At 38.8% G+C, this 25,876-nt stretch overlaps 1 protein-coding gene across 5 annotated transcripts; it reads right to left on the reverse strand.

Annotated features, from left to right (window-relative positions):
* Nucleotides 1–9,789: 9,789 nt before the first annotated feature.
* Nucleotides 9,790–24,949, reverse strand: LOC131224787 (uncharacterized). 5 transcript variants are annotated; one of them, XM_058220154.1, is made up of 23 exons: nucleotides 24,687–24,946; nucleotides 22,257–22,336; nucleotides 20,675–20,761; nucleotides 20,502–20,552; nucleotides 20,253–20,370; nucleotides 20,059–20,115; nucleotides 19,916–19,980; nucleotides 19,643–19,726; nucleotides 17,117–17,167; nucleotides 16,513–16,575; nucleotides 16,311–16,357; nucleotides 15,890–15,959; nucleotides 15,740–15,802; nucleotides 14,892–14,981; nucleotides 14,776–14,814; nucleotides 14,508–14,657; nucleotides 14,336–14,413; nucleotides 14,150–14,235; nucleotides 13,501–13,549; nucleotides 13,212–13,292; nucleotides 13,014–13,107; nucleotides 11,916–12,013; nucleotides 9,790–10,107 (listed from the first exon to the last, which is right to left on the reverse strand). In XM_058220154.1, the coding sequence occupies exons 1-22, from the start codon at nucleotides 24,802–24,804 to the stop codon at nucleotides 11,949–11,951; spliced, it is 1,686 nt and encodes a 561-aa protein (XP_058076137.1). In that variant the 5' UTR covers nucleotides 24,805–24,946; the 3' UTR covers nucleotides 9,790–10,107; nucleotides 11,916–11,948. The 5 variants fall into 5 exon arrangements, with proteins under 5 accessions (XP_058076137.1, XP_058076138.1, XP_058076140.1 ...); XM_058220155.1 differs by lacking the exon at nucleotides 17,117–17,167 and having other exon boundaries at nucleotides 24,687–24,948; XM_058220157.1 differs by lacking the exon at nucleotides 14,508–14,657 and having other exon boundaries at nucleotides 24,687–24,948.
* Nucleotides 24,950–25,876: the final 927 nt, after the last annotated feature.

The following is a 25,876-nucleotide window of genomic DNA, read 5'->3' on the forward strand; positions in this document are numbered from 1 at the left end:
TGGTCAGTGATATTAAACTGTACTGAATGGGATTACAATGCCAATCTTAGCTCAAGATTAGGAATGACACGTCTGGAACGAGTGTGGGATGGACTCAAGTTCACTTCACAGGCTTTGGTAAGTGAGCCTTGTGTTGGAAAGTGTAACGTAGGATTTTCAAATCCCAGGATGACGAATTCCTAAGCATAATTGGGAGGGAAGACCCAGGATTTTTCCTTAATTGAATACATCCCAACAGGGCATTATAGAACATGGGATGCACTCATCCCATGGACAATACCTTACACCTACATTAATCGTTACTCTAACATTCATTCCACCCTAATCCCACCTACTTCAGTTGGCCCAACGGGCCCCTGGAATTTAGTGGACTAAACTAGCTAAATCTCCTAGTCAATCATATTGATTCTTACCATCAACTTTCCAATTTCTTGCCCGGGAATGGGCCGTGGCATTGTAAGACTCTCGGATCCCCCTTTCTAGCATTATTATTATATTTCTTGCTACCCATTCCTAACTCCTTGGAAGTCCTACCCTCCGTCTACAATTGTTGGTTTAGGGTCTGGGATGGTTCCTAGCATTCTAAGTCCCTGTTACATCTTTAAATACGTATCCTCTCATGGCAGTGGACGCGTTAGTAAGTTCATGACCCATGGCCCATGGGATTTCAAACTATTGCTCTGATACTATCTTGTAACGCCCTGAAAATCGGGGGTCACGCATACACTCGACTCCCGAGTTCCCGGGTGTCACATATAACCGATTTTCCTTAATATGCATTTAATCGGGTTTAAATGCGCAGCCTGGAGTTCCTGGAACATGAAGCACAAATGCACTTGTTGACTGAAATGAAAGAGAACTAGCATATATATATATATATATCACCCACACACACACATATACATGACCAAGAAAAATATAAAGGGTCGCACATGGTGTCACCTAACAAAATCACAAAAGAATAATATGTCAAAAAAAGAATAAAGCTGAGCCCTCTGCGCAGCGATCCAACGTGCCATCTACAGGTCCGATGAGGGCCCGTTCATCATCTGGAAGTAAGGGAACTCGTCCTCCTCCTCGAGGCTCGCGTCGTCTCCATGAAATCTATATCACCTGCATCTATGAACGGGTCTGGTTGGTGTTTTAAAACACCGTCCCAGAGTGGGAGTGAGTGATCAACTCAGTGGGTGCTATTAGTCATAAGTTGTAACAAGCATCAATTATAATAAGAATTTAATGAAAAGTAATCAATCATAAACATCTATCTAGTCTTATTAATGTGCATGCATGCAGGATGATATGATGTATGCCCTCACCACAACGCTCTCTCGTGCGACAACATCTAACGATCGCCAATGCCAACACTCCCTTAGTGCGACCTCAACTGCCGAGTCGCCAACCTAGCTAATGTCATGCAATGATGATGTTAACCGGGTTCTTAGTTAAGTCCATTCATCCAGCAGATTTGGGAATCTGATACACCCCACATATCAAATGCCCTGAACTAGTTGCGAGGCCAAGACTCCCTAATGTATGAGGCCGAGACCCCGCGATCCTTGACCCCGTCAGGTTTCCCCCATCCCCGACTTCAAGCACATGGGGGGTGCTGAATGTGGGGTCGCTTGCGGTCACTACGGGGAGGCGCGTCACCCCAGCATAGGCCGACAGCTCGGACATAGTGTCTCATTCCACCATGCCCGGCTCACGAGACTGTGGATCAATATTTCATCCGGCATCGATGAGCTACAACGGTGGTGGGGTGTTCCAGTTTCCATACATATGTGAGCAAACAAGGTTAACAAACTAGGTGAGTCAATCAGTGGACTAAACCGCACGAGCCCAGGCAAGTATGTGATGGAACGACATCGGGTACAAGCGACCCATGTAACCTAACTACTACCGCCCACACGTACTCGTCCAAATCCATGGGTTTAGCCTTAACGTGGTCCTACCAACGGAACCACCTTTCGCTCTCCTCATGTTCTTGACCAACCCAAGGGTAGGAATAGTGACTCATAGCATGCCAACTACTAATATAACATCAAACATATTCAACACCATGCTCTTATGTTGCTCAACATACAACTCAAATTTCTCTAGCAAGCAAACTATTAATATCATGAATAAGGTGTATGTGTGTGGTGTAGGTTGGTGAGGAAGTTAAGCACTTCCAACACCTCAAGGAATCAAATACATAAGAGCAAATGATTCATACACAATATGAAGCAACACATATGAGAAAAGAAATTAACCAAACATGAGCATGTAATCATCCATACACTAAATCATGAGAGAGGCAAGATTAACCTTAAAGAGAAATAAACATGCAATTCATACAATTCCAACAACGTGTCATCCCTAGGTTCCTTTAGATTCTTCCATACAACATACCAAGCAAACAAAATCATTAAACTACAACTATAATTGGTGCTAGGCCACCTAAGGATAATAGTCTGCACCTATGGATCGTTGAGATCTTGGAAAACGACCTAGAAGCGCCAAACTCGATGTTGATCGGCCGGAATCCTAAGACAATACACTTGCATGTTAGGATTTCATACAAATCCTAGCTCAACACAAAGGATTACAAAAAGGATGCTTACCTCCCTAATGGGATGGAAATCGCTTGCATTTGTGGATGTGGGGTTTCTTGAGGAGAGGGAATAGGGGTTTCTAGATCTCACCTCCCTTTGGCCCACCTTTCTCTCCCTTCTTCCTTCTCTCCTTCTCTCTTTCTCCTCTTTTCTCTTCTTCCTCTCTTCCTTCTCCTTTTTCTCTCCTCTCTCCCTTTGTTCCATAGGGTAAATTCGTATGAGAGAGGGGTGCCCTAAATGAGGCCCTTTTATAATGCCAGATTTGGTGACAATGGCCCCAAGTGTTGGGTTTTTACTATACTAGACCTATGAGAGAGTCTTTATAAGCTCTAGGGCCCACTATGGGGCGTAGGAGTCGACACCCACCGTTGGATAATTGGCCCTAATGATGATCTACGTATGTATATGATCGGCCTGCCATTTGGATGCGCCGATCAACAGATATGATAAAAAGTCTGTTCAACAGTCACCGATAGTCGATCAAGGTCGCAACTATACGGATATAAGCAGAAAAATATCCTTACTCCATGGGTAAAGTTTGGTCGCAAACTGACGGTCCGAAATCCTCAACTTTGCATAAGAGTGGACGACTCAATTCACTTAAGTTTCAACTCCTTCCTTTAGGGTATTTGCACTTCTCATGCACTCGTCCTTCAGCTCAAGTTGACCGGTTCTGAACCGTACCCAGGTCCGATTTCCGCGATGGACGTCAAGCCCAATGAGACGGATATTATTCTATAGTTTTGGAACTAGTGGTCCACCAACGAGCGGTCTAGAGCTTGTTTGGATAACCAGGACAGTTCTGGGGGCCCTCTGACCATGAACTTATAGGATAGGTGCTCCATAGCCCAATGAAGGGCCATGTAAAATTTGGGGATGATCAGATATGGGGTTTAGTCGCACGGGTCTAGTTCGCGATCAACAGTCACAGTGCCACGATCGGGACCAAGATTTTTGTGGGCGGGTGTAGAAAAATATATTAGACCCTCATCGTAAATTATGAAGAAATCTAACGGCTGAAATGTCTTACATTTCAGTTTTATTTACACGTGCCAGATTCTAATTTTAGCATTGGTGGGGCGCATCTGGCAAGTGTCAGATTCCACTTCTGGGTGTCCACTGGGTCCGTGGTCCGCGATGGTCCCCAAGCCCAGTGAGATCTATGCTTTCTTGAATTTTTATAGTTTTCTGACCTTCCTATGTCGCGGTATAGCCCGCATGGGCTGTCGCTAAGTGTAAACGACCATCTATTTTAGAGGCCTGCACCAGGTTCTGTCAAGGCTATTCTGGTCTATCTATTTGAGTTAATCTTGGTCTAATTTATTTGGAATACCTCACTATGAGTGGCTTAAATAAACAGTCCTATGGTAAATCCTACGTGAACGCCCCAAGATACTGTTCTGGTTGGGCGGGACGTTATACTACACCTGATGTTCAAGTGATCGGGTGGATTCATTGGCTTTCTACGGCTGATTAATCAGACTAGTGCGGTTCTTTACTGGTACACCCTTGTATAAACTAACATTGAGTGTTAATGGTCATTAAGGGATATTATAAATTAATTAAAAAAAAATTTCAAGGATTTTTGAAAATCTAAAACAGTGAAAATCGAGAATGTTACAGAAATGAATGTGGCTATTTATAGCCTCCAGCCTAATTTTCTTATAATTCATGCAAAGTTCAAGGTTGGAAAGAGTTTGCGTGGCTGAGATTTGAGATTATCATGTAGCAAAATCTCATTATTTGAATTGAATGACATATATCGTAATTTTGGGTGTAATGGAGGGGCGAGATCATGCATTCGGGGCTCTTTGAGCAACAAGTGCATACAGATGGAGCCCTCTGTCAAAGCAGAGGGGATACCACATGGCTAGCTAGCGGCTCCCTAGGGGCTGCTCATCACACATTATCTCCCTTGCTTTAGCAGGTGAGCTTCTCTGAAGGTGTGGGAGGCTCTGCTTAAAGGGGGTGTTTTTTTGTTTTCCCTGACTTCCATATGGGCTTTGAGTTTTGGGTTATTTCGGGCCCAATTTCGGTTTGGGTTTGATAAGGTGAGTTGACTTAGTGGGTTGACTCAATGGGTTAACTCAACGAGTTAACCCAATGAGCTGATTTGTTTTGATTAGGTTATCCCAAAGGTTGGTTTTAGGGTTAGGGTTTGGTTAAGTTTGTTTAACTGAGTTAAGTGAGTTTAGGGCTAGATTTAGGTTTAGGGTTTTAATTAGGGTTCAAATCAAGGATTAAGGTTGGGATTAGGGTTTCCATCTATCTTAATCAACTTGTCGACCCAAGGTGGGGTGTCTACAAATAAGGAAGAGACCAACCTAGGTCAGCATAGTCCAGCTAAACTCCAAACTTCCTGAGTGAATCAATCCCCGATCCAAACCACTCGATCCAATCCTTGTGACACTACCATGAAAATTTCAAAAGATTACATCTATCTTGACCAAATCATAGTGCAACACCCACTCCCTTCTTAATCCCCATATTTATCTCAACATTGCATTACATTGTGCACCTAATTGACTCTAGCTTATACTCTGCGACTTGCCTATATAATCGAATCCTACCCATCAGAAACTCTGTCTGATTAATTACCGATTTGGCAAGTGGGAGAATCAAGGCAGATTTTTTCAGCCTAATTAAGCTACAACTTATCATAGGTGCCACATCTAAGACGACATCACACACGCTTTGCATCACTAGCGCACAAGAACCAATCATAATCTTTAATAGCTTATTTAATCCTATGAAGTAAAGATCGTACATTTGTATAGGCAGAGTAGGTTCCTAACATCTTCCCTCTTTGTAACCGTGGTCACTTACCCAGAATCTTAAATTGCAGATCGAGTCATTTTAGGACTGAAATCATTCAAATTCTCACTCATAACGTTTTAATTTACAAAGTCTAACCGATTGTGGAAGCAAAATAATTGGCTAGTGGCAACTCCAAGCAAATATTACCCCCTTCTACCCTCAATTACAAGCCTCCAAAAAGGCCCCACGTGAGCATGGTCCACCGCTCGCAATCTAGCGTCCATAGGGCCCTACCTTCAATGTGGGTCATCCATCATATGGGGCTCGCCTTGAATGTGGGTCATTCATTATTAAGAGCCAGCCTTTGATGTAGACCACCCATTATGTGGTGCCCACTTTGATGTGGGTCATGCATCATGTGGACCCACCATCAATTTTAATTATCCATCACATGGGGTTCACCTTTAATTTCCTATGCCTAACACCTGGAAACAAATTTATTGTGGATCGTTCCTGATGTAGGCCCTACCTTCTACGTTGCTTGCCCATCATGTGGGGTGACCCTTGATATGGACTAATTCAATATGAAGAGAGCGAGAAAGAGAGTAGAAAAGTAAGAAGTAAAAAATAAAAATATTTTTTTGCCAATGGCCATAAATAACTTTAAGGTATTAAGTTATTCTTGAAATGGTGCTTACCGAATTTATTTAGCTTATAAATTTATCTTTTTTACTACCATAAGTTCTTTTTTTTTTTTTAATTATTATTATTTTTGTAAGTTACTTATAAGGTGTCGTCCAAACAAGCCTATAATTTTAAAAGTCACTTACAGAGAAGCCCATAAAGTTTCTTATTAGTTTTGCCTGTAAGTAACTTGCAAATAATTTTCCTCCACAAAACACCACTTGTAAGTGACTTATTTATTAGTCACTTTCCACTCACAAATTTATAAGCATTCTAACGATCGCTTAGGGTGATGGTCTAGTGATGGCAATGCTATGGGTAGCAATGGGTCTGTCCGACACAATTTACGGCAGGGCATACACCCAGATTGAAAACGACCTTTTGATACATTTGGTGGTTAGATTAGTGGAGATGATGCGCGTTAAAAGACCAAAGCAGAAGCTCTAACGCTAATTTATTTTATTGAAAACAACTAGCATATAAAGTAAAAAATGAGAAATCTATAAAGATCTCAATAGATACATCTCTTACAAATATTAAAATTTCTAATTAAAAAAAATTATCCTAAAATATTCTTACAAGAACAATATTTTGGATGTTACCCTAAGTATTGGCCCCACTCCTTAGGTCTTGTACATATGCAATCAAGCTCAAGTGAATTTAGCTAGGAAACTATTCCACGTTTCCCACCGTATTAGGCATGGTTTGTAAACCATGACCATGGTCTGGACTAAGGTTTTGTTTGGATGCAAACAAAGGTTACTTAGGACAATGTTGCCTCGGACTAGCTGTTCGAGCTCTGAGTTGTAAGAATGGTTCAAAGGAGATTAAAGTTACATGAGCCCTTAAATAATGTATTTATTATATCCACACCATTCATTCATTCATTTTTATTATTATTATTTTTTTAATCATTTTAGAGCATGGTACCAAAAATGATTCAAATCCAAAGCTTAAGTAGACTACACCTGAAATAGCAGTGGGGACAATGATTCTCACTATTAAAACATTCATAGGGCTTACCATAGCGTTTATTTTCCATCCAATCTGTTCATAAGGTCACACAGACCTGGATGAAGCGCCAAATTACAAATATCATATTGATCCAAAATTTCCGTGACCCCAAAAGCGTTTCAATGGTAGATGTTTAATCCCTCACAACTTTTTGCAGTGTGGTCCACTTGATATTTGGATCTGTCTTATTTTTCGGTTCAAGGCTTAGGACGAGCTCGCCAAATGAAAGGACAATTGGGATCTAACACATACCTCATGATATGGGACCCACAATACTTGGTGATGTCAACGCCAATCTGCTTCCCAACAAAAAATAACAATGGAATACATCTTTTGTTGGGAGCTTAAGATAGTTGGCGACACATGTAGCATTTACAATATAAATGAATATTAATACATGATACATGTAAGTTACTTATGGATTAATATTATCATATATGGGACACTTAAATATGAATACTAGCATATGTAGTACATTTGGCATGTATGATGCATTCGGATTGAGTCCGGTGATCCTAGGTTAGATTGACAACCTGCTAAATTGACTTAGGTGAGTGCTTTCTTGACTAGCCTGCTTTGTAAAGTATGACATTAGTTCATTAACATTCATAGATGAAGGGCAAGCTCTTTGTTTCTTTTTCTTTTTTTTAAATAATCTCAATTTCAATATTTTTGAGGTATTGAAGAAGGTGTTGGTTTTAGGAAGTAGAATGTCTGTGTTATGTTAAAAGCAATAAACTGCCCTTAGCTGGGCGTCAATCATGTAAACTTGTCTGCATGTGGCCAAGATGCACCAAAGTTCAATCCCAGCTGAAGGCAGCCTTTGAGAGATTGAAGCTTAAACCCTTGATTTACAGCTCTGAATTATTCTATCTTTTTTTTCTTTTCTTTTCTTTTTTTTTAACACACGCACACATACCCCACTCACTCATGCTGTAGTGGGATTTCACCACCTACGGATACTCAAACCCTTGACCGGGTGTTGAAACTCGTGAGAGTCTACCACCAGAGCAAGAGTAAGGATCCTGAATTATTCTCTCGTCTTCAGCTCTTCTCTGTAACACGTATCTTTCCCAAAAAATCCCTGAGTAGCCAAAAAAGGCATGTCAATGTCAGCTTAAAAACCAAACAGCTCCATTACTATGGCTTGGAATCTCATGCTATTTTCACCTCGCTCCACCTTCATTGCAGTCTCTAAGGGCCATAGTGTTATTCAAATTAAATAAAGCCATTTGCATGGTTTTATTATGCCTTTGGCACTTAAACATGATATTGTTGTAAGGAATTTAGCAAAACACTTGGTTATTAGAGTAATTGCCAGCACTATGGCAATAGCTGGATTCCCAGGTTTTCTCAGAATCCGGCTAATATTGTTAAGGAACTTACAGTGACTAATATAGCCATGTTGACAGAGGGAACGTGAGTGAAATCCAACTGTCCATTAGGTGCAACCACTCATTTTAACCCAAGAGCCCAAATATCAGGTTCATCCAAAACTCAGGTGCGCTACACCATGGGGATCATTTAGGATGGTGACACCTATCATTAGTTGTTTGATACCTATATTTTGGCCCACCAAAGTTTTGGACCAATCTGATTTTTTGGATCATGGCCAAAAATGGGTCGCCCATTTGATGCAAAAATTGCATAAGATAATCCAGACCATCCAAATCGTTGAATAATCTATGAATAGATCATGACCAGAAAATTAAGCTCAACAGCTCACACACCATCCACATGCTTATATGGATAACTGGCATCTCTGTCAAACGTACATATCCATTCTCACAACCGTTATCCTCCTAAAATAATCTTAGGCAAGTATCCCCATTTCACATAACCATTTGATGCCTGCCAAACAGGCCCTAGAAAGGAATCATCAAATGGCCATGGTCCCAATTCCAACATTCCATGGTTTCTTCCATCTCTGAATATCCAAGAACCATACACATCCAACCATGAAATGCATGCGAACTTTCAAAACAGAGTAACGAGATCGAGTCAACTCAAAGATTCAATAATCTTCACTGGACTCAATTCAGTATTTAATATGAGGTAGAAAAATCATGCAAACACACAACTTGAACTGCTCACTGTATACTTTTATTCTTAGTTCTAAGAGTCGGTGACTCGACTCAACCAGAAAACAAGCCGGGTCACTGTTTGTTGAGGAGTCTGACTTGGCTTGAGTCGTCCAGTCAGCTTACCTACTTAGTTGACTCGACACAACTTGAACTGAGTCACTGGGTTGAGTCAAGAGACTTAATTTACAATGGGTTGAGGTATAAGTAGGAGTGATTCGAACACAAGATCTACAACAAGTCAACTGCATTTACCAGCACCAAGCCATTGTTTGTATTAAAAATTGCAAATTTTTCATACTATTTTAAGTGTCTATTACCGGTAGTTTAATTATTAAATATCGAGTCAAGTCAAGTCTTCAAGTCAACCCAATCCTGCTTGATATCAAATCAGGTCGAGTCGAGTTTTCAATTTTATTTTATTAATCCATTAAACCACATCAGCTTAATTCACTACAAGTCGCATCGAGTCAGTCACCAAGCCTACTTGGCGACTCTTGTCAATTCAAGACTCGATCATGCTAAGGAGTAAGTTTTCGAGCGACTCAGCTTAAAATCTCATCACTTTGATTTGCTGATCCTCACAAAAGAGCATATATCACCACATGTCCATCACAAAAATAGCAATTACAATATTAACTGAGAAGCAACAAAATCCATTGTCTACCAATTTGAAATCTCCATTGAGAGCATGAAAAATCTGAGTTTGAAGCCTGGCCTAAGTGTTTTTTCCAAACATGCAATTTCAATCCCAATTCGGGGATCAATTACAATTTATTGTGTTCTTGAAGCAACCAAAATCATAAGAAAGAAAACAGCTATGGATGAAAGGAGGATAACAGATTTGATACATACTATTGGTACAAAAACTGCTATGTTTGATGTTACGATCAGTAAATAGCCTTCTATATTGCAATCCTTCCTGTTTGAGCATCTCTCTATATTGTAATCCTCGTAGCAGCATAGACTATCTATGCCTGCAGCTAAAACATAAATGCTCAAGGTCCACCTGTAGAAGTGGGGGGTCCAACTACACTAGAAGTTAGGTTCAATGCATCATTAAATATTTTCCAACCATGAATGCAAATTAGTTTCTCTTCCACAGCAATTATTTTATGAATGATGAAACTTTCTATTTAAAAAGCATGAACATCAAGGGAGAGTGAAGTTGCTTATGATGCATCAAGATTCTCTACCATTAAGGTTGTCAATGGGTCAGGCCAGCCTGTTGGCTTTTCAGGCCTGGCCCATCGCAGGTCAGGCTCAGGTCTAGCCTCCTAGAGTCAGGATGGGCTAAAGGTTCTAGCCCGAATAGTAATTAGCCGGGCTCGACTAAGATCATGAGGTCCATGGGGTCAAGATTGACTCCACCCATTGATATCACCAACACCCTCTTTGGCAACAGTTTTGGCTAATTTATTGGGTCCTTGACGACATGATTAAACAATAAGTTTAAACTCCATCTTTGACATATCGTCCAAAACCAGTACATATTACCCAATATGTACCAGCATCACAAATGAACGATATAGCAGTATCAACCTGAAACAGCTGGACACCAAAGCTGATTTCCAAACCCTGGTTTAAACTGGATTGCACCACTCCATGTAAAATGGCATAGGAAGAGCCACGGGATGGAAGGAATTAGCCACCTGCCAGACATAACACCATTTTCCCACAATAATGAGGATAACGGGTGTTGGAAAAGATAAATTAAGCCCTTCCCTTGGAGCCTTCTCTTCAGCCTCATTGGGCCTAACATGGATAGGACCCAAGATTGGACAGCTTTGATAGACCAAAAATGAGTACAAGATAACAACAATTAACAGATTAACAAGATTTCTACTTTTAACCCATCCTAATATGGGGCCAAAATTGTGCACAGAATAGCTGTGAGCATCCTGCAAACCACAAATTTCAGTAGCCAAACAGTCCACTTCCCACATGTGCAGATGCGCCCGTGCCATTATTCTGCAGCCATCTTCTAGGGTCCATCCAAAACAGGCCCGTAAGGACTCAAAAAGCCTTCGATATATATGCTAGGAGACAGATGTATTCAAAGATGTTAGTTCTGAAGTCTCCCCTCCATGAGCAGTCGGTATCGCACTATGTATTACATCCTTGGATCCAAAAATATCTTGGGAAACATCCAGAAATATCGTATGTATCATGTAAAATACAGCTAAGGGAAACATTAAGGAAACTTCAGAAAATTAGTGGATTTTTTCAGTGGAACTTTTATAGATGTTAAGAGAAATGATAACACATTCAGAACTCAGAACACAAAAGGGGGGTCGGGGGAGGAATGCATAATCGTACCCATTGTCTAGGGGACAAAAAAAAAAAAAAAAAAAGAGCTGTCAGAAAAAACCTATGACTGCAAAAAGCCCTCTTTGATTGTGATTTCTCCACCAAATTCGTGTTCTGATACAAAACAACTCGAATGGAGTTGTTAAAACACAGCCACAGAATCCCCAAAAAGATGGACAAAAACTACTATTTTATTGTTAACTTTTTTCTGATTTTCACTTATTTATGCTGGGTTTCAGTTGAAATACCACAAATATCACCCAAACATTGATGATATATAGAAAATATAACAAATATCGCAAAATGTCAGCGCATATGCACGTCAATAAATGGGAATTTTTCATATTCCTGAATGGTTTTGTATCGCTGACCTGCAATACTGAAAATATCGGCCGATATTTTGATTTCTTTGAAGTATACTTCAATTAATAGAAACTCAATTAAAATTCGTTCTTTCAACATTGAATTGGTTTACCTCATGAATGATTTACCGCACTGAAAATTCATACTAATTTCCATTGGGAAGTTTGCTGAGAGATGCCTCCAACTGTCCTATCGCTGCCAATATAAGACCTATAATTGCAACAAATTAACTATTAAAACAGGAATAGTAACTCATAAAAATGGATGATTGGGGTTCTAATATAACAAAATGCTTTTAAAAGCACTCAGAACTGGAATCATGTGGAGCTCATAATTGAAATCTGTCCAAATATGCTAAAAATGTAAAGGTGGCAATTTTCTGATGCCTAAAGGCTGACATCCACGGTGATCATGGTTTGGAGGGAGAATAAAAGTCCATTTCAGTTGAGTTTTCTTTTAATCATCAGGGCAGGAACCTCGATCTCCAGATTGTCCTTTGTCTCATAATCAGACTTCAGGGAGTTCATACTTTCTAGTTTCTAATGACATTTATATAAAAATAATAATAATAATAATAATAATTTAAAGAAGAAAAGAAGAAAAGAAAAGGAAAGTGTATCTATATATAAAAAAGACTATTTAGCAAAGAAAAATACCAAAACACAAGAAATCAGGCCTATCCGATGCTAGAATTGATATATGTGCCCAGCAGTCTTTTAAATAAAGCAGCCCACCCTTGTTGAGTTGTTGAAGTCGGTTGAGATGCATTTGTGATATATAATGGACTAGGCTCTGCTGTGCATTTTTCCTAAATGGTGGTAACTCATCCACAGGACAAATGGCATTCATCCATTTTAATCCCAAATAGAATATTTTGGGCCCATTGATTGATCCAGCCATCGAATTGGTGACCGCCATCAAATAGACAGTGAAAGGAAAACAGTCAGCTTTCAAAATTCAATTGCCAATAACAGATGGTTAAGATTGTCCAAAAAGTGTGATTTTTGGGTTTTGCTCCATTGGCGATGGGGCCAAGGATCTAGACAGCCAGGATTGACAAGGTTTATCTACTTGTATGGTGGATGAGTGACACCGTTTAAGAGATGGTGGCTAATTCATAATGAAATCTTGCTCCACAATGAAATAAAAATAGAACTAAGATCACTCAGAACTTTCAAATTGTCAGGTGCTGCTTCGCCCAGTAGTGTACCTAAAAATAGAGCTGAAGGCCTTCCGGGTCTTGATTTGAATTCTGGATGAAATTGCACCCCTACATAGTAAGGATGAGTTGGCAGCTCCAAAATCTGCTCATTAAATGTAATGGTAAGGATTCACATAAATCTGCTCATACATTCACATTTCTAGTTGGGGACATGATATTCACTATGCTCATTAACTACAAAAATACCTCCATTCTTTTTCCAGTTTCATCCTTTCCAACAAACCGCAGACCAGCCTCTTCCAATTTGCCGATAAGATCTGGATTCACCTATAGCGCAGAGATTCTATAAGCCGAACATAGGAGAAAAATGATGCAAAAGGCTCTAGTGTAAATGAAATTCGAATCTAACAAGCTTTCACTTCCTCAACGGTTAAGAGTATTACCTTATATCTAACAATGCACCAAAAAAGAAAAGAAGAAGAGGAAAAAAGGCCTTACGGGGTGCCATGCCACTCAATCTAATTTCAAAACTAACCTCAAATCTATGCCGATGACGCTCATCCACATAGGCAGAATTTTGGTACCTATAAAAGAACAAGAGTTCATTCGCTTTGATGCAAAAATTATACCAAAAGCAAAGATCATTATCAGACCATTTATTAAATCAAGTGCCTACAGAGCATGAAAGCATTCATATATTTCAAAGGATGGATGGTTTTACCTAAATTATGATACAAGGTATTGTATGATATGCTCAATCAAAAGGGATGGCCTTTTTTATGACCCAGCATGGTGGAGGTGAGGCCCTTCTTTTAAGTAACCTAATATGTTCATCTGGTGGACCCTTCCATTTGATGGGCCTTGCCCCATAATCTCCTCTGTCAGATGACCTAGCAATGAAGATGTCGTTTCCTGATCAGACAGGATCATCATGACTGAGGAGAGTTTTAGGGCATCTGACATTTGCCATAGGACCTACCACGTTAATGATTTGGATCGCCAACAGGTTAGGCCTCACATGTGCAGTTTCTTGGGAAGTAAATTCTGATTGAAAATTGTATGTTTCTTCTTGTGATAATGTGCTGTTTATCATTTATCGTATGCATGTGTGTATTTCCAGACTCTTCAAAAAAAAAAAAAGGTGTATTTCCAGGCTAGCAAGGTGTCAAGGATCCGAGTTATACAGCTTCGAAGCAATACAATCAGGAGTTTGGAAGAGTGTTCTTCGAGATCCTAGTCTCATGGTATTTCCCATATGTGTTCTTGATCCCTGCATGTGGATTCAAAATGGACAGAAGTTCAGAATAGATAAGAGGGTGTTTGGTCGTTTCAACATTAGTCACTAACCGCTAATGACAAACACTACTTACCTCTGGCATGAAAATTACAACAGGGTCAGGCGTATCGGGGTCAAACTCTGCACTGTTTGCTCTTTCCAAACCCAAAACCTGACCAAGTTTCATGGAAAAGAAAAGTCAGACACTAAGGCCAGCATTCTTATCGTGCCCATAGAAATAAAAGGAAAAGGAGATGGTTGCGGACAGATCTAGCAAACTCGATCACAGAAATCTGCATTCCCAAGCAAATGCCAAGATACGGAACGTCATTCTCTCTGGCATATTTTGCAGCCAATATCATTCCTTGCACTCCACGGTCCCCAAATCCACCAGGAACCAGAACACATGCAGAACTCTGGAAACAAGCATCTCGTCAATAAGAGGTCTTCATGGTGATGACTCATGATTGGATTTTCTTCAAGCATGAAAATATCAAGTTACTAAAAAAGAACTTGTCCATTTAAATTTTTTACCCTAAGAGTCTCCCAGGCAGCGGCATGCGCTTGTGGTGTCTGTATGAGAAAACCGTGGCTCAGTATAAGGCATTTTCTGCATGAAAGAATGATTCCATGACCTAAAGAGCACATACCAGTTTTGCACTCTCATCTTCAAGGTCGGAAGCTGCAATCCATTCAACTGATGGCTTCAAAGAACATGCGATGCAGGCATGAAGAAGCGCCTGCAACACAAACAGAGCCACAATTCTCATGATACGTCACAAACTTGAGCATATCAGGTCTCTCTCACTATTTACACTCCCTAAGAAGTACACCGAAGTTAAGATTCCCAAAGAAAATCAACTTAATAGGTGTCTATTACCAAAAGTACAACAGATGATAATTCCAAACCACACTAATGAGATACTGTAGTTGATACTTGATACCCACAGTTGAAAGACACACACACGGCATACCCAACTTTCAGTACACGGATGCTGCTATTAAACAGTAACTTCTATGGGCAAGTACACAGGACCTCCAAAATCTTATGGCCTTCAAAAGAGTGCCATGCAAGACGACACATGGACCTCACATGAATGCATGTGTCACACAAGCAGGCCCCACTTGGTCATACATGTGGACTTTGTGATCAGACGATTCACAAAATAGTTGTTTGTCCATGTGGGGCCTGCATGTGTGACATGTACAATAATATGGGTCCAAAAACCTGCATTTACATAATGTATTCACAAAATTGCGGTTTCCTTCATTTTGGTAATAAATTTTTAAGGCAAATAGACAACCTCACAAACCATTTTCACTAGTCCTGTGTTTCAATTTCCAGTAAGACATTGTTAGGTAAAGAAAGGCAGCATTGTAGCCACTAAAAGCTGCATGTTGTCCCATATTCCAAATCAAAATGACATGTTAGACACCCTTTCAATTTCAAAACCCATCACATTTTCAGTGGTATGATTTGCAAAGGATAATTCCACACCTTCAGTACAGATAAATAAGAATCTTGTAAACCAATGTACTTCCCAACCATAGCAATTTTCACCTGCACAAAGAAGCACTTCCACTTGTATTATTACCGGGACAGAAATGCTATAAAAGAACAGAATGATTGGTTGTTAATAATACAAACAGAATTGGTGAGATTGTCATAAGTCTCGGCCCTCTCTGTCCACTCATGTAAATCAGGGTGTGTAGCTATGCTGAAATAGAATGCATTAACCAGTCAGGTATATCATCAATAATTTTTTAACTTGTCAGTAACGCTGTGTTTGGATGCACCTGAACTAAAATAATGGGTTCAATTAAGAATAGAGAGGTACCAAATTGCTCAGGTCCTTTCAAGTCCAACTTGAAAGTAATATAAATGTGAGTAATCTTGCCTATTCCCTCGATATGAACCAAGGTAACTGCAATTTGGTCATTTCCACTTCATTAAACATATTATTGCAATTCAATTGATTAGTACATCCAAACACAGTCTGATATAAATGTTCATTCAGAAAAATGTGTGCAAACTTCATTTGATGGCAAAAGAAATATAATCATTTTACCTTAGAAAGTTTAGCTGTTTCGAAATGGCAACATGGGCATTTTGGTTCTGCAATAAGATTGAGGTCACAGCATTATGAAGAGAACATGAGAAGAAGAATTTACAGGCAGTCCTAGCTTCAAATATTAACAATGCAACACGTAGTGCAAATATACATCTATCACACTTAAGTTCTGCACACCAAAGGAGGACTATGGACACACCCGAAGTAAAAGAGGAACATGCCATATGTTTGGAACATCATGGATATTGAGAATATTCCCCACCTACAGAAAAGAAACAAAATCCCCAAGTTTGAGAAACACAAAAAATAATAGTAGTAGTAGTAGTAGTAGTAGTAGTAGTAGTAATTGATTGATAGTAACAACAAGGGAATTGATAGATACACCCACCTTTTAGATAGATACAGTCATCTTTCAACTTTTGGCAATACAATCGTATAACTTTGTACTATTGCATCGCCAAAAGTAGAACAAAAGGTACATCTATAAAAAAAATGTATGGAAATGAAGCTACATAATAAACACAATATAACTGATAAACAGAAACATTTTATTTATTTTTTTTACTTTTATTTTTTTTGAAGACACAAGGTGTCCCCACCTCTTTTTTGAAGTGAGACTAATCCCTGCGGATACACGCAATCACCCACAACCATGTGTATCAGGTAAAGCCAAGGAGGGGAATCGAACCCTCACCTATAGGGAGCAAACTTATGGTGAAGACCATTCGCCCAAACCTCGTTGGGTAATAAACAGAAACAATTGAAGAAAGCATAAAGACAATTCCAGGTTGGAAACCACTCACTGGAACATGACAAAATTGTGAGAGTTTCTCCTTCGTATTCTCTAGTAAAGGCTGAAAATTAACACAAATAGATGTCAATTCCAAGTGCTAACCATTACATGAAAAAGGTGACACAACGAATAATGTGATAAGAAAAAAAATATGTAGAAGCGAGATTAGACAAATAAAACATGATCAAAGATAAAGTGGTGAGACAAATGCATCAGAAAATCAGTTTGGATTTATGCCAAAGAGGTCAATCATTGAGGCTATTTCCTTGGTCAATAGAGACGTTTGGGGAAAGGAGAAAGGATCTCCACATTGTCTTTATCTGACTTCAAGAACGCATATGATAGGGTCCTTTGAGAGATAATTGGGCATGTGTGGAGAGAGAGAGAGAGAGAGAGAGAGAGAGAGAGAGAGAGAGAGAGAGAGAGAGAGTTTCAAAAGGATATACTGACATGATTAAGAACATGTACAAGGAAGCACTAACTCGTGTGAGGATCACTAGTGGAGATAACCAATTACAATAGGTTTATACCGGGGATCGATGTTGAGTCCATATCTTTTGCAGTGGTTATGGATGACTTAATCAGGCATTTGGATGAAGAGATCCTGTGGTGTATGTTGTTTGCAAATGACATAGTTTTGATTGACGAGGGAAGGGAGGGGTAAAAGCAATGCTAGAACTATGGAAGGATGCTTCAAATTTTAGGTTTTAAAATTAGCCAAAAAAAAAGTATATGGAATGCAATTTTAGTAACAACAGGAGTTGGAACAAGGAATTAGTTAGGACTTATAGACAAAAAGTACACCAAAATTACCATTTCCGATATCTTGGATCAATTATTCATGAGAAGATCAAGATTGAGAAGGATGCTCTCATAGAATTAGAGCTGGGTGGATGGAAGTGGAGATGCACCTCTGGAGTATTATGTGATCGCCACATACCAACCAAACTGAAAGAGAGATTTTATAAGACAGTCTTAAGACCAGCCATACCTTATGGGATGGAATGTTGGGCAATCCAGGAACAAATGCATAGAATGAGTGTAGCTGAAATGAGAATGCTGAGGTCGATGAGTGGCAAGACGAGGAAGGATAAATTAAAAAATGAATGCATTCAAGGGAACTTAACAGCAGCTCCAATGGGTAATAAGATGATGGAAAGTGGATTTAGATGGTTTGACCATGTGCATCAGAGACTAAGAACCACACCGGTAGTGAGTTGGTTCGAGTTGAAAGCTATAAAAGGGCAAGGGGAAAGCCCAAAAAGGACAAAGGTAAAAAAGATTCGATGATGTATGGTTTAAGTTAATAGAGGCTATAGTCATTGATAGAGTGGAATGGCAAAACAGGATTCCTATAGCTGACTCAATTAGTTGGGATAAGGTTAAGGTTTAGATGACGAGAGTACAAAGATAAATATTAACACCCACATGCGCGTGCGCGCATTTGTCACCATAAAAATCAAAGGATGTAAGAAATGTGCAACTAAACTGTCAGAGTGCCTACAGCTGGATTTCTCATGAACAACTGAAGTTGATTAACCACCAGATAAATGGTCTCTCATAAGTAATAAATCATATGGTTTTTCATCTCTTTCTTAACAGCTTTTTATGATCTCCTTCATGGTTTATACCAAAGAAGAAGTTCATAATGTTATTTGTAAATCTGTTCATGTGATCTGCTACATGAAAATAATGTTATCACTGGGGTCACTATACCACTGAACCTTTCCTATCACAAGATCCGTAGAGCTATCCTGCAAACTATATTGGCACCAAAACTAGCTGACACTCTGATGGGGTGTTGAGAGCATTAAATGAATTGCAATTATTATTCTAACAAAGTTAGAATAACAAAATTGTAATTTCCTACCTTGACGCTCATATTCAAGGTCAAGGGCCTCAAGGCTCCAAATTGCGAAAGTTACAAGTTGGAAGATGAAGGTAACTACAATTTGACGACTACATTCTCATTGCAGAAGCTAGTCACTAGTTATTGTCATCTCTATTGATTAAAATGAATGTCTGCAATTCATTTCACTTGTGCGTCCAAATGCAGCCTAGACAACATAACATTGAAGGGTCCTGATCATCAAAACAGTGTGATTTTGATCCATGGCCTATACACTAGGACCTACTGAATGAACCAGTTCCAATCTCTCTACTTATTGCAATTGCCGCATGTGTGGCAATGGCATGAAGATGTACCTGCATGCCTCTAGAGGCACTGGATCAGCTCCCTGCATTCAGTGATGCATTTTAGACATTTGCCAAATGGAAATTTTGAGAAAGGGGGGAAAAAGTTAGTCACAAAAACATGGAGATGTTCAAAATATAGCATTGAAAGTTTCCAATTAAACCAGAGCATTCCTTTATGTTGATCATTCCATATATGCAATCAAAGTAACCTTTTTATCTTTCTTTCTTTTTTAAAGGTAAACTTATTTTAGATTTTTGCAGTAGAAAAGAAAAAAGGTTGAAGAAAACAGCATCTAAGATCAACAATCGCACTTAGATGCTGACTATTAATGAGAAATACCTGAGCTGAGCGACATGCTAACAGATGTGGAGTCAAGCCTAATGCTCTCAATTCCCGCACACTATGTTGGGTAGGCTTTGTTTTCTAGACAAACAGAAAGAAGAAGGAAGATGTAATCTAGTAAGTAAAAGGCATGCCTATAGAACATGACATCCAATGTTGACTATCATTGCAGAGTAAAGCCAAAATAGTACGCAAATAAACAATGATGCCTTGAACCCTCCAATAGGACCAATACACATTTAAAGTAAAAATCAAGGCAAGAAAAATTACTTGTTCACCGACTACACCCAGTACTGGTATCAGGCTCACATGAATGAGGCAGAAGTTGTCTTGTCCTGGGAAAATACATTAAGTAAAAAAGGATAGTGATGGTGATCATAAATCGGGTCAGAAAACAAAGATTGCAGACTTACCAACAGTAAATGATAGCTGACGCAATGCTTCAATAAATGGCATTGATTCAATGTCGCCTAGTACAAAAAAGAAGACGAAGTTGCAATTAATAAAAAGTGAAAAAATGCCCAAAGTAACTTAAGTATTTGCAGCATTATGAAAGCAAAGAGCACCATGTGATCATAGCCACTAGTAGAAGCTTCATAAAGCTTACCGACGGTTCCACCCAATTCTATCACGCACACATCTGCTGGGCCATCTTTTCCATCAACAGGAATAAGGGATACAGATACAATCCAGTTTTTAATGGCATCGGTGATGTGTGGAACAACCTGGAAGACACTGAATGTAGCTGTTACAAGACTAATCTTCAAAGATGATGTAACCTACATTACTATTCAATCTTCATGCATGAGAACAGGAGAAAAGGACTGAATAATTCTGTCATGGGTATCCAGATCACCTGAACTGTCTTTCCAAGATAATCGCCCCTCCTTTCCTTGTCGATAACGGACTGAAGCAGTAGCAAGTTGATTGATTATTATAACAACATTGAGAGAAACTTGCAACAGTTTGCTTATAAAACGCATAATGATATGAAAGTAACATTTTCAAATTCACATGAAGAATAAGCACCTGATATATCTTTCCTGTAGTAATGTTGTTTTCTCTAGTAAGTGTCACATCCAAGAAGCGCTCATAGTTTCCCAGATCCAAATCAACCTTTTGAGTGAAAAATCGAGTATAGATAATTGTAAAAGTTGTAAAGACTAAATTGATAATGAAGCAGACATTGCAAATGGCAAATGGCAAATGGGACATGGAAAGTGGTAGGAGTGGGGACAAAAAGTATAAATAAACACATGCAATCACAGAACAATATTGCAGAAAAGACTTTGACCTATGGTCTAACTGACAGTTTTTTCTTTTTCTTTTTTGAAACGGTGATGATTTTATTAAGAGCAAAAGCTCAAAACTATACAAAAAACTTAAACCGAATAGCTTACAAATCCCCCCAATTTTCCAGGAACATCCCCACTATCTTTGAAGATAGAGCCCATTCAATAACTAACGATTTGGCTTTGCTGAAGACCTGACTGCACTGCTGGTTAACATTCCTGAAGCAACGCTCATTTCTTTCTAGTCGTATAACCCATATCCCAGCTGGTAAACAGGATTCATGCAGCCAACCCTAATTAATTGGGATGGGGCTTGGATGATGATGATAATGATGATGAAATAAACACATGCAAAACCAGTGTTTCAAATTGCGCTCATTGAGTGGCGGTAGCGTTCACTACATAGCATAGCACAGCCATAGTGCTACATAGCATAGCTAAATACCCTGTAGCATACACTACAGGGATTGTAGTGTACGCTACAACTAAGTAGCATGTAGCATTTGTAGCGTACGCTATAATTTTTATTTTTTATTTTTAAAGCTTTGTTTGTTAAAATTGGTGTAAAATTCACATCATGAAAAACTTAAATGTAGAGTTAAAATCAAACCTTTCGTTGTTCACTTTCACTTAAAATGATGGTGATCCTTTGTTAAAGTTGGTGTGAAATTCACGTATTAAAAAACCTTTAAAACTAAACATAAAAGAAAAAGGGTTTCGAAAGAGGGTTTTCGAAAACCCCTCTTTGTATTGATGACATTTGTATTGTAATTAATACTCTTAACCAGTGGAATTTTTATTTCCTTTTCATGCCTGTGAGTTGTGACTTGTAGTTTCAATTAGACTATTAATTAAAGTGGTTTGCTTAGAAAGTCATTAATGTGATAATTATTTGATTTGGTTTAAAAGTTTTTATGTCTGGATTGATTTTTGATATGTGATAATTATTAACTTTTTTGAACATGCTTGTACTTGAAAAATGAATCATCTTTCATTTTTTAGGCATTTTTTGCTTTTTTCTTACTATTTATCATGTTTTTTAATTTCTAAATTAAAAAAATAGAAGTATTGTGTAGCTACAGAGGGCTGAACAGTACGCAATATGCAACCGCTATTTACTACACTCGCAAAAACATTAAATTAGGGTTTATTTTAATACAAATAGTCATGTAAACCTATATTCAACAAATCGTATGATGATATGAACTCGTGATACACATTGCTAAAAAGATTGATGAACATTATTGCAATAAAACTGATCGGCCAAGCAGCTCAGTTGCTTCACTGTTTAAATCAGACAAATGTGGAAGAAGCCAAACCTCGCCACCATCATCAAGAACGAAAACCTCCCCATGTTCAAAGGGAGACATGGTTCCAGCATCTGTGTTCAAGTATGGATCTGCATTCATACACAGCAATGCTTAATCAGAAAGATATGAAGGGGCGTATGGGTAGGTACAACCTCAGTGATGTGACACTGAATCCAAGGATACTCGACAAGAAGACATTGAAATTGATCTCACAACAAAAATCCAGTAATACAAACCACAAAAATGAATGAAACCAAATAAATGAAAGAAATAATACAAAGGAGGGCAACTAAATGCAAGTTACACGCAAAACCAACAATACTAGATCGGGAGCAGAATAAAATATAGTTAAGAAAGTCTACATCTAACTAGAAAACATCAATGAAAATTTGATGAACAACAAAGAAAGAAAGAATTGAAAAAGAACATCTATGTTTTGGAAGAAACCCTTGAACGCCTATACCAATTAAACACGAAGAAGAAAGAGGACCGTGAGAAGAAATTGGCACTCGCTCCAAAATCCATGAATTTGCAGTCAGTAAAGATGTTTCAAAAAAAGGAGGAGAAAAGAATATTCACACCAAAACCCTTGAATGATAAATCAACAAAAGAATACAATGAAAACCAAAATTTACATTTCCACAAGAAAAAGTTTGAGATCGAGATCGAGAGGAAGGGAGGGAGGGAGGGAGGGAGGGAGAGCTGCAAAACAAAAACCACATTAAACAGAAGAAAAAAATATTACAGAGAAAACATGCACGACTGACAAAACCTATAAAAATTAAATCCACAAACATAAAATCAGTGAAAGAAATGTTAGAAAGGCTGTACTCACCTAAAAAATATCAGGGCCTGTTTGGGTGCCACTTAAAAATGAGTTAGTCTCATTTAAATTAATAGTAATTATGCATTATGTATTATTGTTTATATACTTTGTTGATTATCAAGATTATTTTTAATCCCTAAAAAAACTCTAATACATAATTATTATTAACTAAGATCAGTGTCACCAAATACTGCCCTAGTAGATCAGAACAATGAAAGATGCAATCTTCAATCGTGGAATTTTCTCAGCCCAAAAAATGTACATATTGTACCCACCTTTCGGTGATCTAAGCTGTTCATACGTAGGCCTCTGCGTAGATGGGAGATACCGTGTATGTCTGTATGCATGTGTGTGTGCATACCCCCATTAGATGATCCTATATGTCCAGTTGGGCCTGTAATATACATGTGAACCATTCACTGCAACTATTAACTACCCACCAACATGATAGAGATTCGTGACCGATTTCCTTTTCATGTATATCCATTGAATTCCATTAATATCTTTCTTGTAAAAACATTGTATATATATATAAGCCCCATTTGGGTAAAGCAAATATATAGAAAACCATTGGAGAATTCTCCAAAATCTCTCGTCTTTCCAATGTTATCATGGTATCAGAGCCGTTAATCTTATCCATTAATCATTGAATTCTTGTGCACCAACGGCCTCTGTATTCACAGTCCCCATCATCACTTGCCGTTAGCACTCCACACACCATCAGTCTGCAGTCCATCGTCACCACAACCGTATGGTTCCTATCGTCACCCGCTGTCAGCCACAAACCACAAAACCCTGTTTTCCAGTGTTATCACAACAAGCAAGCAATCAGATTGCCTAGGATCATCTGACAGCAGAGATTGTTGTATTGCCTATGCAATGAACAGCTTAATCACTGAAAGGTGAGCCCCCAGTACTCTTGACAGCTCAGGGCAAAAAATGCCACTTGTTTCAATCAAGAATTATAAAGAAACAGAAAACAGCACTAAACAAAATTTATGCATCAAAGCCAAAACCATCCAACACTAGGCTACCTTTGGAACTGTGGATGCATATGTAAACTCAATCCTGAGCATTCGATACTAAAGAACTTAAACCTCAAAAAGCAGTTAAAATTATTTCAACATGATTGGAATTCAATTAATGGTGCATCCAAACGAACCACAAATCAACGCTCTTAAAAACTAAAAATAAAAAGAGAGAGAGAAACAGATATCTGAATCCTTAAAAAGCATTTTTTTTTTTCTTCAAATAAGCTTTAGCAACCGAAGTGAATGAAAAAATAAAGTGATAAATCCTCCAAAAAAACTTTTAAAAAGGAAATAATGAGATGAAAATCCGTATTTCCCTGAGAAATTCTGCACTGTGAAAAAACATCATATGTATTAGAAAAGCAAACAAAACACGTAGATTTATGCCGAAAACCATTAACATGATACAAAGGAATCACAAACGCGAAACAACGAAGCTGGTATCTACAACCTATTCCTCTGACAAATAACACCCATTTTCCTAATCAATGGTATTACAGTAGTACAATTCTAACACCCAAAGGATTAAAAATGGTTGCATCTATCAAAAGCATAGGACGATATGTATCAAGAGAGATGGACCTATTTTAATGGAGGTGACGCGGAGGCCGCATCCTTTCAGTACGACGCCGATGCTGCTGGCAGTCACGCCTTTGCCTAGGCCGCTCACGACGCCACCAGTCACCAGAACGTATTTCATCTCTCTCGTTCGCAGACTAGATGTATCTCTCTCTCGCTCGCAGACTAGATGTTTGCGCAAATGTCGAGCAGCAGGAGAGCGTTGAGGGTTGAGCGTTGAGGAGGTTGGACTAACGCCCAGTTTCTGTTCCGAGTCGCTTTCGAGCTATCTCTCCCCTTCTCGTTTCAGTCTACTCGGGTTTATGGGGCGCGGCTTCGGCGGATCCATGGTGGATACCTGACTGTGGGGCTTACCTTCATCTATTTTCCTTACATCCACGCCGTCCATTTGTTTTAACAGATGATTTTAGTGAAATATTCAAAAAATGAAGCATTTCCAAAACTTGGTTTGACCACACCATACACGAAGCAGTTGTGATTGAATATCCACAATTAAGAACTTCTTGGGTGCTGCCGGAGTGTTTATTTGCCATCCAACCCGTTGAAATAGATGGACAGTATGGATAAAATACATAAATCACGGTGGGCCCGACAGAGGCCGTGCCAGGAGGAAGCGGATTGGCTGATGTACCACACACCAGCTATATAGCTGGTGTGCGTACGTGTCGTGCGAAGACGAGCGCCGACGCTTCTCGAGCTCCAAGCTGTACTAACGACTCAAAGGATAACAAAGTTACATGGGCCCAATGTATTTATTATATCAACACCGTTCATACATTTTTTCGAAATCATGTCTGAGCATTAGGAAAAAAATGAATCATATCCAAATGTCAAATGGACCACACCAAAAATATCAGCGTGGATAATATTTTTTTCCCGTAAAGAATTCATAGGGCCACCGTAACATTTATTTTCCATCCAATATGTTTATAAGATCACAAATAATAGATATGTCCATAAGGTCACAAATACATTGAGGAAGAGGAAAAAACAAATTTCATATTTATTCGAAACTTCAATGACCCCAAAAGGATTTCAATGGTAGACGTTTCACACCTCACTACTTTTTGCAGTGTGGTCGACTTAATCTTTATATATGTCTTATTTTTTGGCTCAAGCCTTAAGATGAGCTCTCCGATAGATTAAAGGTTTGGATATAATACATATCTCATGATACGACCCGCGGATCTTAA

This window comes from Magnolia sinica, chromosome 14 (assembly GCF_029962835.1).
Source record: "Magnolia sinica isolate HGM2019 chromosome 14, MsV1, whole genome shotgun sequence".
NCBI classification, from domain to species: Eukaryota; Viridiplantae; Streptophyta; class Magnoliopsida; order Magnoliales; family Magnoliaceae; genus Magnolia; species Magnolia sinica.